This window comes from Scheffersomyces stipitis, chromosome 4, assembly GCF_000209165.1.
Source record: "Scheffersomyces stipitis CBS 6054 chromosome 4, complete sequence".
Lineage (NCBI taxonomy): Eukaryota > Fungi > Ascomycota > Pichiomycetes > Serinales > Debaryomycetaceae > Scheffersomyces > Scheffersomyces stipitis.
This window is the reverse complement of record NC_009044.1, coordinates 1,057,605-1,070,668: the sequence shown is the minus strand read 5'-3', so window position 1 is coordinate 1,070,668 and position 13,064 is coordinate 1,057,605. Positions and strand designations below refer to the sequence as shown.

Here is a 13,064-nt window from a genome sequence, read left to right as displayed (position 1 = left end):
AACAATAAGTGTGTATACTTCAATGTGTCACAACGATGAAATGCATATTATTATCCAGGATAAACGTCAATTGAGACTTCCAGGTCCTTCTTTTACGAATTTATTGACTGAGAGTGGAGAGAAACTCTTGTTCTCCATATCCGCTCACGATATTACAAGCTGCCTACTACAACTTACCATTGTAACATGAGCCTATCTTCACTCATTGTAAAGCTCTCTTAATTATTTTAATGCAATTGATTTGAAAAGGCATCTTCGGTCATTCAAGAGGATAACTAATTCAGTGAGAATCAACCACAATTTAAAGTTCTGAACGTGAATTTAACATTTATCTGCAATGCCGTTAGTGTTCAAGGATGCACGACCACTTTCATGTGCGCAACGAAGCCGCGAGCATTTCCGATAAGGTTCACGCTTTAAAATTTTAACCGATACACCAACATAACAAGAACCGATTCATGAATCTGAGACGAAGCTAAGTTTACAGAGTTCTAAAAATTTCCATTAACAACAGCAAGTCAAACAGAATATCTTTGTGGTGCCCGCATTTGATTTTGTGGGGCAGATTAGGCTACGGAGAGGCTCCATTCCTGTGGGGTTGCCAATTTTTCATAGAACAGATTATAAAGAACATCACGTGAGAGTAATAAAGAGCGCTAGAAAATATTCCACACCATCCCGTCTGGACCTTGAATCTCCCATTTTTTTGTTTGCTATTGGCCAAAAGGCATCATAAACCAACCTTAAATTTAAACCAATAGAAAATATACGAAAAAAAACTTACTTTAAAAATAACAGGAATGACAATTCACTGTAATACAGTACCTAACTTTGTTTGGGAACGGTGTCGTTATAGATTTTATTGAATCTCACAAGTTCTCATCTGAAGGATTGCGGCTCGAATACTTTCAGTCCTGTCACTAACTTAACCTCATTTGCTAACACTAATTCTTTTCTCACTCAAAATTAGAACTGAAACCCTGTCCTAGTTGTCTTTTTTCAACTCATCTACATTCTGTTTTATCTTCTTCTTCCACTTCATTGCACGTATATCACATCGGAAGTAGTTATTTTCACTGTGCACACCACCACTGAATTGTAACTGCATTGGCTACTTTGGAGCGAAAAAGTACTCCTTCACCGCTTATGAAAGGTCAATTCTTTTTGCTTGCAAATTATATTAAGACCGTGAAATTGTATTATATTTGAACTCAGCTGCATAGGTATAAATAAGCCATACAATGTCCTACCCTCCCTTTCCCCGAATGTCGGAAAGAAAAAGCAGGAGAACTCATAAGAATTCTAGAGACGGGTGTCCAAACTGTAAAGCCAAAAGGATAAAATGTTCCGAAGAACTACCGTCATGTCATAATTGTATCAAGAAAAACTATCGTTGTGGGTACTTGGATTTTCCCAAGGAGAAATTGGACCACATCAGAAAGAAGAATGATAAGAAATCTAAAGAACAAGACGAGAATACTAAAGAAGAACTGTCATCAAATTTACAAACAGATCCAACCACCTTCGCATTTCATAAACAAAATCACGGTTTATCATCCGGTCATGGCCAATCACAGACGCTGCTGTTGCATCAAATGCTGCAAGGTCAACAACTGTTTAATCAGTTCAACTATTCAAACCAGCCATCTTCATCTTCTTCATTCATGCCATCATCATTTTCAATAAATCAATCTCGAATGGGAGTTCCAGTATCTACTGCACTTGTGAGGCATTCTTCATCTAACCAATCATTAGAGAGCAGTCCTCCTCAGAACGCTACTCCACCAATTATTCCATTTACGCCTCTTTCTACGACCCCAATTCAGCAACCCAGTAATGAGAATAGCAACAATAATAGCACAAACTTTCTTCTGGCACCACCATCAGTTAACAATATTCACTTCTCAGACAACAACAGCACTTCCAGTAATGGTACATCAAATTCCAATGCAAATAATGCAACCAATCCTCCACATGATATTTTTGCAGATCTATCTCCATTGAATCAGGACTCCTTCGAAAATAACGAATTTTGTCTTACGAGGGATGACCTACGTGTTGCTTTGTATAGGGATTCCTTTCATAAGTTGACAAGTTACGATGTAAGTTCTGCAGGAGCCTTTGTCAACGAACACCCGCACTATGGACACCATGATGAGATCAATTCCAATGGTCAGCTGAAAACTTCGGATAATGACGACAATTCAAGTTCCAACAGCTTCGAAAATTCCCAACTCAATCTCAGCCGTCACATCAAGACCGCAAATGAAAATGTGGAGATTGAAGAATTAGAAGATTTAACTCCTTTGGATCATCATAGTATTTTTCATCCTTATCCACCACCCTCGCATCCTGCTTCGCCACCAGGAACTCCACTTGCGAACGCTATATCGCAAATTTTAACTGTAAACAAGTTGAAGAAGACTAAAAGACTTAGGAATGGATACTTGAAAAGGTATTTAAAACAACCTGATAGAAGTTTTAAATCCTTGAGCAACACCGAATTTCGTCTACCTCATTTGCCGGTTTGGCGAAGTGACTATGTTGACCAATTTTGGATATCAGTTTTTAATCAGAGTATCATTATTAAAGTATACTATTCATTCTTTATGGACAAATCCATAAATATACTTCTTAAAGTTTGCAATAAGGCAATCAACACTGGAAATAGCTCTACTTCATTTACAAAGAAGGATTTGGATATTTTGACCAAAAAATCATATACCTATTACGGTTTGTTAATACGAGATCTTCGTGAATCAATTACAGAGATTCATATAGAGTATCCTATTAAGATTTCCTTATACGCAGCATGGTCAACCTTTTTGCATTTGCATACTAATATGGAGACTTTGTGTTTAATGTTCACTGGAACTGCTTCTCTATTTGGGAAGATTGTTAATGATGCAAAATCTGTGAACGACATCACTCACACATTGCAAATTTCAATACAAGCATTCAATGATAACACGAATACTTGTTTAGTTCCCGATTACAAATTTGATGTCATTAAGGATTTGTATCAAGATCTTCTCCATTTCAAGTCCTTCATTGTTAATAATCAATCACTAACAAGCCCGAATAATGTCCACATATTAAGGAATTTCTTGGAGCTTGAATCGTTCATGAAGAATCTCATCGAATGCGTTTACCCTAGGATCATGTACATCAATAGTTACTACAAGCTTGTCAACAACGTCGACGATGATTCGGACAACATTATTTTCACTTCTCCAAGTTTGTTTTTTGAAATGTTGGCTGATTGGTTTGATATATTTCCTAGCGAAGCTGTCTCAATTGGTTCTAAAATGAAGCCATTGAGAAAAACTTTTTATTTGTTTTATGTTGCTATTGGAAGAGCATTACTTAATGTTTTCTCACCCATTAGAAGCATGCTATTGATTGATACTGTACATGTTATACACCCAAAAGTCGACTTCAATTGCAACCTCTACCGTATTGGCATTGATGAGGTGGAGTCAAAGGATCAATTTTTTTTCTTAAGGAATCTTTCCCATAAGCTTATGAGAACCGTTATTTTCTTCAACAATAGGACTGAATTGCTCTGCTATTATTTGTCCACAAAGACTGTTTTGAACCGTACAGACTCGCAATCCTATTTGATGAGCATCGACGCAAAGCACAACCTCTCTGAAGTTCATTATCAAGATATCGTGAAGTTTTTGCCTCAAAAGTTGGAAATTGATGAAATAATGTTGAGCAGCCTAGGTCCAGAAACTACAATTAATTATTATAATTATCCACTTTTGAAGAGTTTGCTATTGGGAATAGACGATAATCCAATAAATCGTACAAAGGTTTTAAGGGAATTGATAGAGAAGCAGGAGAATTTGCGTCAATCTAGAACCCAAACAAACAATACGTTTCGAAAGTCTGGAGATGGTTCGTTTAATTACAGAAGTGGAATATTTGAGCTGGATTTCGACATTTCGGAACCTATCGATTATTATAGACAATCACAGCAACCAAATTGGTCCATTTCGAATTGGTCAATTGAAGAAACAAGGTTGAGAATTTCGAATTTCGATTGTTCAAGAAGGCAAATTGCTAAAAGCGTCAATCAAGCCCGTAATGGAACGACGTCCTAGTATAACAAGTTGCATATGTTGGAAATTAGACATTGTATATTTATATCTAGCTATTGAAATGAAGATAAAGTTTGCATTCCTCTGGATTTTCAGCATATCTAAGTCATTTATATTCTTTTCCGCTGTGTTGTTTTCTGCTACAGTATACTCTGGGAATATTCCGTATTGTATGTTTGTAGAATGTATGCATATAACTATCAAAAGGCCGAAATTTCATTTTATATTCGGAATAGCGACCGGAAATGGTTGGAATCATCCGGTCATAATGCTCAAACTAAATCCCGAAAAATACTTATACCAGCTATTGGAAATTTTTAATACCAGTCAAAGAGATTGTTCACACTATCCAGCTAAGATAAAATTTTATTTGTCTTGTGGTTAAAATATAATAGAATTGGTCTATCAAAAAACTTTTTTGAAGAAACTGTAGCCAGTAAACACAGCAGAGCGCCCTACAGAGACATTACGATAACACTACCAAGGAAAGACTTCGGGAAATGGTTTGTGAAGAAGGCGTTTCAGCATACAGGGCAGCGAAGCATTCCTTTTTACACGTGGAAAAGGAATTGGAATAAGGCTGTTGTCGATGAGTAGAATGGCGAGACATCTAAGCCAAAGAAGCGTGGTCCTAAACCACTCCTCACAGATGAACATAAGGAGTTTGTGCAAACCATGGTAAGAGAAAACGCAACTGTAACTCTTGACGACATATTGAAGGGTCTCAAACAAGCTTTCGGGAATGTAAGATACGAAGCTTCTAAAGTATATAATTTCGTAACCAAGGTCTTTTTCAGTCTTAAAAGAATTTCGAAGTGGACAAGAAGTCTGTGAACTCAGACAAGAAAGCCTTCAATGGGCAAATAAATATAGATACAGGCTTGATTTTAACCTGAACTGCATTTTTTTAGATGAAGCTGGATTTAACATCAGCATGAGACATAAATATGGCCGGTCACCAGTGGTTGAAAAGGCAACTTTTACTGTCCCTGTGACTCGTGGTCTCAACGCTTCATTTCTTGGTGCAATATCTCCTCAAGGTTGTAATAACCAGCAGCGTCCTATAAAAAGAAAAAACTTGACGGAGGTAAGAATGTATCGCAAAGCCACCACAGCGAACCACTTATATTACTTCATCAAGTCTATCATTCAAGAAGTGAAAGAAAACCCTGAGTTAGGAGACTTGAAATACTTGATAACGGCAGAAGCTGTGATATGCAACTGCTAGTTGCTCTGAGTGGACTTCAACTTGTGTTTTTGCCTCCATATTCTCCTAGCTCGAATGCTATCGAAGAGTTTTGGTCGGTATGCAAAAGTAAAGTCAAGACATCATGTTTGGAAGAGAAGCTTTTCTAATGATCTGAGAAAGCATAAAATTTACAAAAATGTATATGAATAGAGTGCATAGGGAAGTTCATTTTGCATTCAAACTTAGCGGAGGTTTGCTATTGCATTATAGGATTTCCCGTTAGCTGCTAGAAATTCAACCCCCTAGTCTGTGCTAACAATCTCTTTGAGTGGTATTAAAAATCTCCAATAGCTGGTATGAGTACTTTTCGGGGTCTAGTTTGAGCCAATTCCGGGCACTAGTATTAACAATTGTGACTGGATGGTTTGAACCATTTCCGGTCGCTGTTCAGAATAAAAAAGAGATCACTGTACATCCATTTGATTCGAGAGCATGGGTACATTTTTTTAGTTACGGGCAAGTTAGATAATGTTCTCGATAGTTTACATAGTTACCTTGATGCCAGCATATGCATTTTGCAGACAGCACGACACAATTGGCTCTCGATCTCCTTATATTCCGAAGGCAATTTCTACGAGTCGATTATCTGTTTCGCTAGTGTGTACGGAGAGTGGTCAGTCAACAGGGAGACAGGGTTTAAGCGTATGAGTTTATTACCTTAATCACACGGAGCAAGCTTATCCTTTCTTGGTAATCACGTTTGATACGTTAGAACCCATTTCAAACGACGAACTATTTAACAGTGTCCTTCCGAAGGTGAATGTTAAGTTTGATTGCACTGTCGATTACTGTAAGGAATTGGATATGATCCTTACGATCAAGAATAACAAAGTGAAACATCGTGAATTACAAGCTAGGATCAACGAATACATTTATAACAGCGACAAGCGAGCCAATGTTGTATTAGACTGATTTGTCAGTACACAATGTGCCAACGAAAATGTATGTTCGGCAAAAGACAAGGACTGCAATGACTGTGCTGACTGAGGTTCACCGGACGGGTTTATGTACTCTTACGATGAAATAACAGAACATAACGGTTTTCAATGTTGGGTCTGTATTGGGTTAATTGGTATCATATTAAATTCACTGTCAGCAGGTAAGTGCAACCCTCTCATGGGGATAGGGCAATGTAGATAAGCAACCTCCCCTGGCTGGCACTGAGTATATTCAATTTTACATTTTGAGAAGCTATCTTCTCTTCAAATCAAAACTATCTAGCAATTAATTATTTTAAATGTTGACAGCGAATCCCAGAGGACAGGGAAATTTTCCCCTCTTTATTTTGCTTTCATCTTGGATAGACGTTAGTTTTATTTTCAACAAGCCAGATATATCTAACCGTTGGTAAGTGTCTTTACCCAAGGATATGACCGTCATATCGCGAGGATGTTTTTCCCTTTGAGTTTCCTCCAACCTTCAGTATGGATTAGAGGAAGATTTATGTACTATGTAGTAGAAAGGTTGGACTTTAATTGTAATATATTTAGAAATCACATAGTGACTTATTTCTCTACAAAAAAAGGTGTAGTCCTCCAACAGGTTAAATGTCAGACCCAAAAATGGAGGTTTTTATGATACTCCAATTCTATTGTACTTTAACAGCAAAGCAAATGAAATTATATCTTAGCTCATGTATTAGATTTATATTATTCGTGGTATAAAATTTGAAAGCTGGATAGTACGAACAATCTCTTTGACTGGTATGAAAAATTCTCAAAACTGGTTTGAATATTTTTGGGGATTTAGTATGAATCAATTCTGGCCCCTACACCAAAATTCTCCCGAGAGGTTTGAACAAATTCTGATCACTCGAATACAGTAAATTTGTACAGCTGGTTTGAATCAATTCCGGTAACTAATTTGAATAAAAAATAAAATCTGTAGAGTTGATACCACCATAGTGGTAGATTTATATGAATATTAAATTCCATAAGTAGAGAAACCAATCAGAGAAACTCCCTGATTACTTCGGCAAGAGCTATATACACTTAGCTGTAAGTAATGTGACTTTTTGCTGTTCCTTCGATTTCCATGGATTAGACTAATCCAAACCAAATTGCACAATCAATTACTGAATTTCTATCAGACAGCGAAGCGCATCAGTATGAGTCGACATACACCTGTACCACATTCTTTGCTCCTTCAAGGTAACGGAGAATTGCTGCAACTAGATGACTCTTCTGGGATTCTGGAAATGCAGGCTGAGCAATGTAGTTGTGAAATAAATGTCTCTCTTAATGATTTTTCTAGTCTATAGTAACCTTCCAACAATAGATCTGTAGATTGAAGGTGGTCGAGCATCTTGATTTGTCGAGCTGAAGGTTAGGAATTTTAGCAAATCCTACAGGGTTGCAATCTTCCATAGAGAATTCTTCCACCATCATACCATATAGTCCCCCAAATGCGCCCTTTCAGATTGATGGTTAATACCTAGGATTTCCTCGGCAAAACTGAGGTCTTTCATTTCTAATTATTTCTTTAACATTTCTTTGATGGAATTGGCAATATTTTTAATACTGCTTGCTGTCTATAACTCATCGACCTATAAGTCAGTCATGGTGTTCCTTTGTATGATCTGAATTCAGCCTATGACCTAACAACCTCACCTTTTCAAGAAACGCACTTTTTGTGTTGTCCCACATTGGAGGCTGCTTTTATTGAAATGTGAATTGTTGATATGATGGACTCTAGTTTATGTAGACCTCTTGATTGCCTATCCATGTTGTAATTTGTCTGTCTTCTTCTTTATCTTGATACAACTGTTTAAACAAGGCGCGCAACTTGTCTATATGGATACAGCGTATCCTACAGTTGTTCAATATGTTATTCTCTACATCTCTAGAATAACCTCCCTCAAATGAATCGTAAATTGATTAATTATAAACGTATAAACTTTTTCAAGACTTTGAGGATTTCAGCTTTCTTTTATACCTCAGAGTTGCCTGCACATCAGTGCGGCTTAATTTGCAACCTGTGCGTTTCTGAATAATGCTTCTAATCTGAAATATTATTTCTTGCATTCGCAGTTTCTTGCACGCTCAGTTTCTTGTTATATAACTAAACTTCAATCTATTGGATTACTCTAGATTTCCAATCTCAACATTCCCCCATAATCTAATGGTTATTGAAGTTTGCATCTGATCCAGCTCTTAGTTCAAATCAGTAGCATCTGTTTTGAAAGTATTTGTGAACTTTCACTCTTTGCACTTCCTGATAGACTGGTAATAATCTTCGTGATGTATAGTCCTTATTTTCAGATTCCATTTGGAGCATCTTGATCACTAGTGATTATTTCTTAAATTTCCTGTTAAATTTCATCCAGGAGTAGTATTCCATCACTTACGTGATGGTCATATTGTTGTTGGGTAGGATACCCACATTGTGTTGTGATTATCGAGATCAACATTATATCCGATAACGATGTTAGTATGGTATAATGTAGATATAAGAATGAGGTTATTTGTGTGTACGGCACACTGTAGACATAACCATATCTAACGATGAATCAATTCAACATTACTATTAGATTAGATCATTTGATATTTCCAATGTTCAATACTCCTGCTCTTAATCTAATAGTCGTTCATTTTACTCTTACACATTTTGTAAGGGCAACTGTGTAATCAAGTACTCTTGGATTAGAACAGCAATCTATTCACATTCCCCCATAATCTAAAAGTACAACATTCGTAATTCACAGATTTGTAGTTTGCACACGCAATGTTCACTATCATCCTCACAGTAAATAAAGGTAGTGATGATAGTTTCAGTCAGAACATAGACTCATGTTTCTTATCAGAACCGGTGAGTACTGCACCGCTTGTGCAGATTTTATAACAGCGCATACTATTCTATATTCGAGAATAGGGTTGCTATCTTTAGCAGATACTCCTTGAATTTGGAGTAGAAAGTAATTCAGATGATACACGTAGACTGCATGGGCCCAACAGACTGACGTGGAATCATATGGTTAATATGGACTCTCGGAGCACCATATTGTAGGTTAAATGGAACGCGACATAAGGTTCCAAATACCACCGCAACCATGGAATGACTGCGAGTGTATCATTCTAGGTAAGCGAGAACACAATCAGGTTTCTCGCAGAATACAGAGAATACAGTCACAGTAGACTGTAGCAATTAATCGTAAAAGAATTAAGAATGACCGGGTGTCACTTTAAAATACAGAAGGAATACCCAAGTTTGTTGGGTAAGACGAGAGGTAGTCGTAACGGACTACAGTAGGGAGCCACGGCAGGCTCAGCAATAAATAATAGGAGAACACTCGGGGATCTCTCATATCAGATGATATAGTTATAGAAGACTAGCATCAATAAATAGTGGCAGTCTTCTATAACTAGTCGCAAAGGAATAATAGTAAGTAGTAATAACAGACCGAAAGCAAGTAACCATTATGAGCTTGCAGTAAACAGATGGGAACGACCACTGCAAATGGTCACATAGAGCTGACAGGAAGTAATTACTCGTCACCCACAGTAAATGGTCCTACAGTACTAGCAGCATAGTCACAAGTGACTAACAATAGCAACTATTCACACAGGACTAACGAGAATCAGTCAGTGGATTGTCAAAAACTAGTTACTCAGGACCAGAAGGAATCAGCCAAGATAGTGGGCAGTAGGTAGTCACTCGGGACCAGAAGGAAGCAGCCTCGGCAGGCTGTTAATAAGTAAGATGTCGTTCGCGACAAATAGAGATCCGCCAAGAGGGCCGTCCATAAGAAGTAGTCGCTCGGGACTAGTAGAGAGCAGCCAGAGGGCCGTTCAGAAGTATGATGTCGCTCGGGACTAGTAGAGATCAGGCAAGAGGGCCGTCAATAAGAAGTAGTCGTTCGGGACCAGTAGAATCAGCCAGAGGGCTGTTAATAAGTAGGATGTCGCACGGGACAAGTGGAGATCAGCCAGAGGGCTGTCAATAAGTAAGATGTCGCTCGGGACATGAGGAGATCAGCCAGTGGGCTGTTAATAAGTAGGATGTCGCACGGGACAAGTGGAGATCAGCCAGAGGGCTGTCAATAAGTAAGATGTCGCTCGGGACAAGTGGAGATCAGCCAGTGGGCTGTTAATAAGTAGGATGTCGCACGGGACAAGTGGAGATCAGCCAGAGGGCTGTCAATAAGTAAGATGTCGCTCGGGACATGAGGAGATCAGCCAGTGGGCTGTTAATAAGTAGGATGTCGCACGGGACAAGTGGAGATCAGCCAGAGGGCTGTCAATAAGTAAGATGTCGCTCGGGACATGAGGAGATCAGCCAGAGGGCTGTTAATAAGTAAGATGTCGCACGGGACAAGTGGAGAGCAGCCAAGGGGGCCGTCAATAAGAAGCAGTCGCTCGGGACAAGTAGATATCAGCCTCGGTAGGCTGTCAATCAGTAGAATGTCACTCGGGACAAGTATTAATTGATCTCGTCAAACAAATGAGAGAACAACAAGCTCGGATTCTTGGTATTCGGCAATATACCTCACCGTAATACTACACAGATTATAATCTCTGTATATATATAAAAACATCGAAAGCATCGAAAACAGGACAAAGTGACTAGAACTCTTTGTGGTATTTGACACAGGAATAGGACGAATAGAATTTAACCGGATAGATTCATTCTTACACACAGGACATGGGTATCGCACATGAAATCGCACTGGAGATGGAGCAAAATGAGCCACACAGAGAAAGAAAAATTTTCACAAGCAGAAGGGGTGAATGAAACGCCACATGATATCAACATGGATAGAAAAACACTTCCACATCAACCGAATTCAGCAAACGGACAGAAAGCCAACGATCTGCTCAAAGACTAGAGCAATATCGAAGGATGACAGTAAAAGCAGACACTAACAGGGCTCATAACCTATTGAAATGTGAATTGTTGATATGATGGACTCTAGTTTATGTAGACCTCTTGATTGCCTATCCATGTTGTAATTTGTCTGTCTTCTTCTTTATCTTGATACAACTGTTTAAACAAGGCGCGCAACTTGTCTATATGGATACAGCGTATCCTACAGTTGTTCAATATGTTATTCTCTACATCTCTAGAATAACCTCCCTCAAATGAATCGTAAATTGATTAATTATAAACGTATAAACTTTTTCAAGACTTTGAGGATTTCAGCTTTCTTTTATACCTCAGAGTTGCCTGCACATCAGTGCGGCTTAATTTGCAACCTGTGCGTTTCTGAATAATGCTTCTAATCTGAAATATTATTTCTTGCATTCGCAGTTTCTTGCACGCTCAGTTTCTTGTTATATAACTAAACTTCAATCTATTGGATTACTCTAGATTTCCAATCTCAACAGCTTTAACCACACAGCAACTTGATAAGAATGGACACTTTCAAAAAGTCATTAGCCGCCTGCTTGAGTGCATCTAGTTGACTCATGAATGCCAGTAAGTCAATTTTCAGTCTAGGAATGCTGTTGTTACTGTTGAAATCCGGTATTAGATAAAGTTTGATAATGCATGAATATGCATGATCTAGAAAATATCGTAGATACCGGATATTGATAATCTAATAGATTTGGCTGCAACTCTTGTGAGAGCCAATCATATATCATAATAAGGATATGGTGGTAATAGAAAACACAATGGCAGGTACACAGAGAGGATAATAGAACCCCACACGGACATACGGAAATAGATGTGGAGAAAGGTTTCAATACCACAGCTATGAAACAAATGTGAAACATGAGAACAAGAATCCGTGGAGCATGTGAATGTGAGACAACACCATAAATAAGGGTGGTATCCTCTCAGAGTTAGATAGACTTTCTTAATGTTTTAATAACGATAACTAGAACAACTTACAAGTTCTACCTTTACTGTTAACAATTATTACACGTAAGACACTATGAATGCTTCTGAATTTCAACAGGTTATGAGCCGTCACCTGAAGTTCAACTACTCAATTTCGTTTCCTTCAGAGCAATTGTTGGCTTCAAAGAAGAATTACATTCTCATAAAGTAGTTAGCTCCAATCAAGTTTCGTTTGATGAATCGATCTACCCATTTGAAAACTCACCTGATCATGCGCCAACTACGTCTGCTTCGACTATTCCTATGGGCGTGTCCGGTGTCCCTCGCATTTCATCAGACGTTGCCACCACTTCACGAGCTGAACACATCTCAAGTGATGAACATGAAACTTCCTCGAGCGATCACTCACGCGCACAATCACCTGATATGCACAGGGAAGATTCTCCTGCGACCCCTGTATCTATTTCGCACAATTTGCAACCATTACATTCGTCCCCTGCTGCGTCTCTTCTGTCCTATGATTCCACGGACTCTGAACTTGCACGCATGCCATCTAATCTCCTCGCATCCGATTCTACGGGGGGTGAGGTTCTCACCAAACACTCATTGACACCAGTGATAAGTCCTGACCAAAATCAGAGGACTGGAAACAAGAGAAAGAAAGTGCCATCAACGAAGATGACAAAGAAAGTGAGATATGAATACATTGAAGATGACAATGAGTTTTGGAACGAGATTTTAGAATCGAATAGCGATGATCCGAATGATGATACATATGATGAAGCTAATATTTGCATCCAAGGTCATGCTTATCAAATGTCGGTTGAATCTACAGAGAGCAAGAAAGTACCAAACACATACGAAGAAGCCATTAATGCTCCAGATGCTGAGAAATGGATTGAAGCCATGAATACTGAAATGGCTGCTCA

The 13,064-nt window shown here is 38.4% G+C and overlaps 2 protein-coding genes across 2 annotated transcripts; both read left to right on the top strand. All coding sequences in view use genetic code 12, as the record gives it.

The window, feature by feature from the left end:
• Positions 1-1,256: 1,256 nt before the first annotated feature.
• PICST_10382 (predicted protein) lies at positions 1,257-4,079 on the top strand (the record flags this gene model as incomplete). Its single annotated transcript, XM_001384470.1, has 3 exons — positions 1,257-1,560; positions 1,909-3,855; positions 3,901-4,079. Coding segments are annotated over 3 exons (2,430 nt in total), but the record flags the coding sequence as incomplete, so codon positions are not given.
• Positions 4,080-11,763: 7,684 nt separating this feature from the next.
• Positions 11,764-12,836, top strand: PICST_31542 (predicted protein; the record flags this gene model as incomplete). The annotated part of the gene is made up of 5 exons (XM_001384469.1): positions 11,764-11,769; positions 11,873-11,914; positions 12,177-12,219; positions 12,254-12,718; positions 12,775-12,836. 5 exons carry the CDS (start codon positions 11,764-11,766, stop codon positions 12,834-12,836), a joined length of 618 nt encoding a protein of 205 aa, XP_001384506.2.
• Positions 12,837-13,064: the final 228 nt, after the last annotated feature.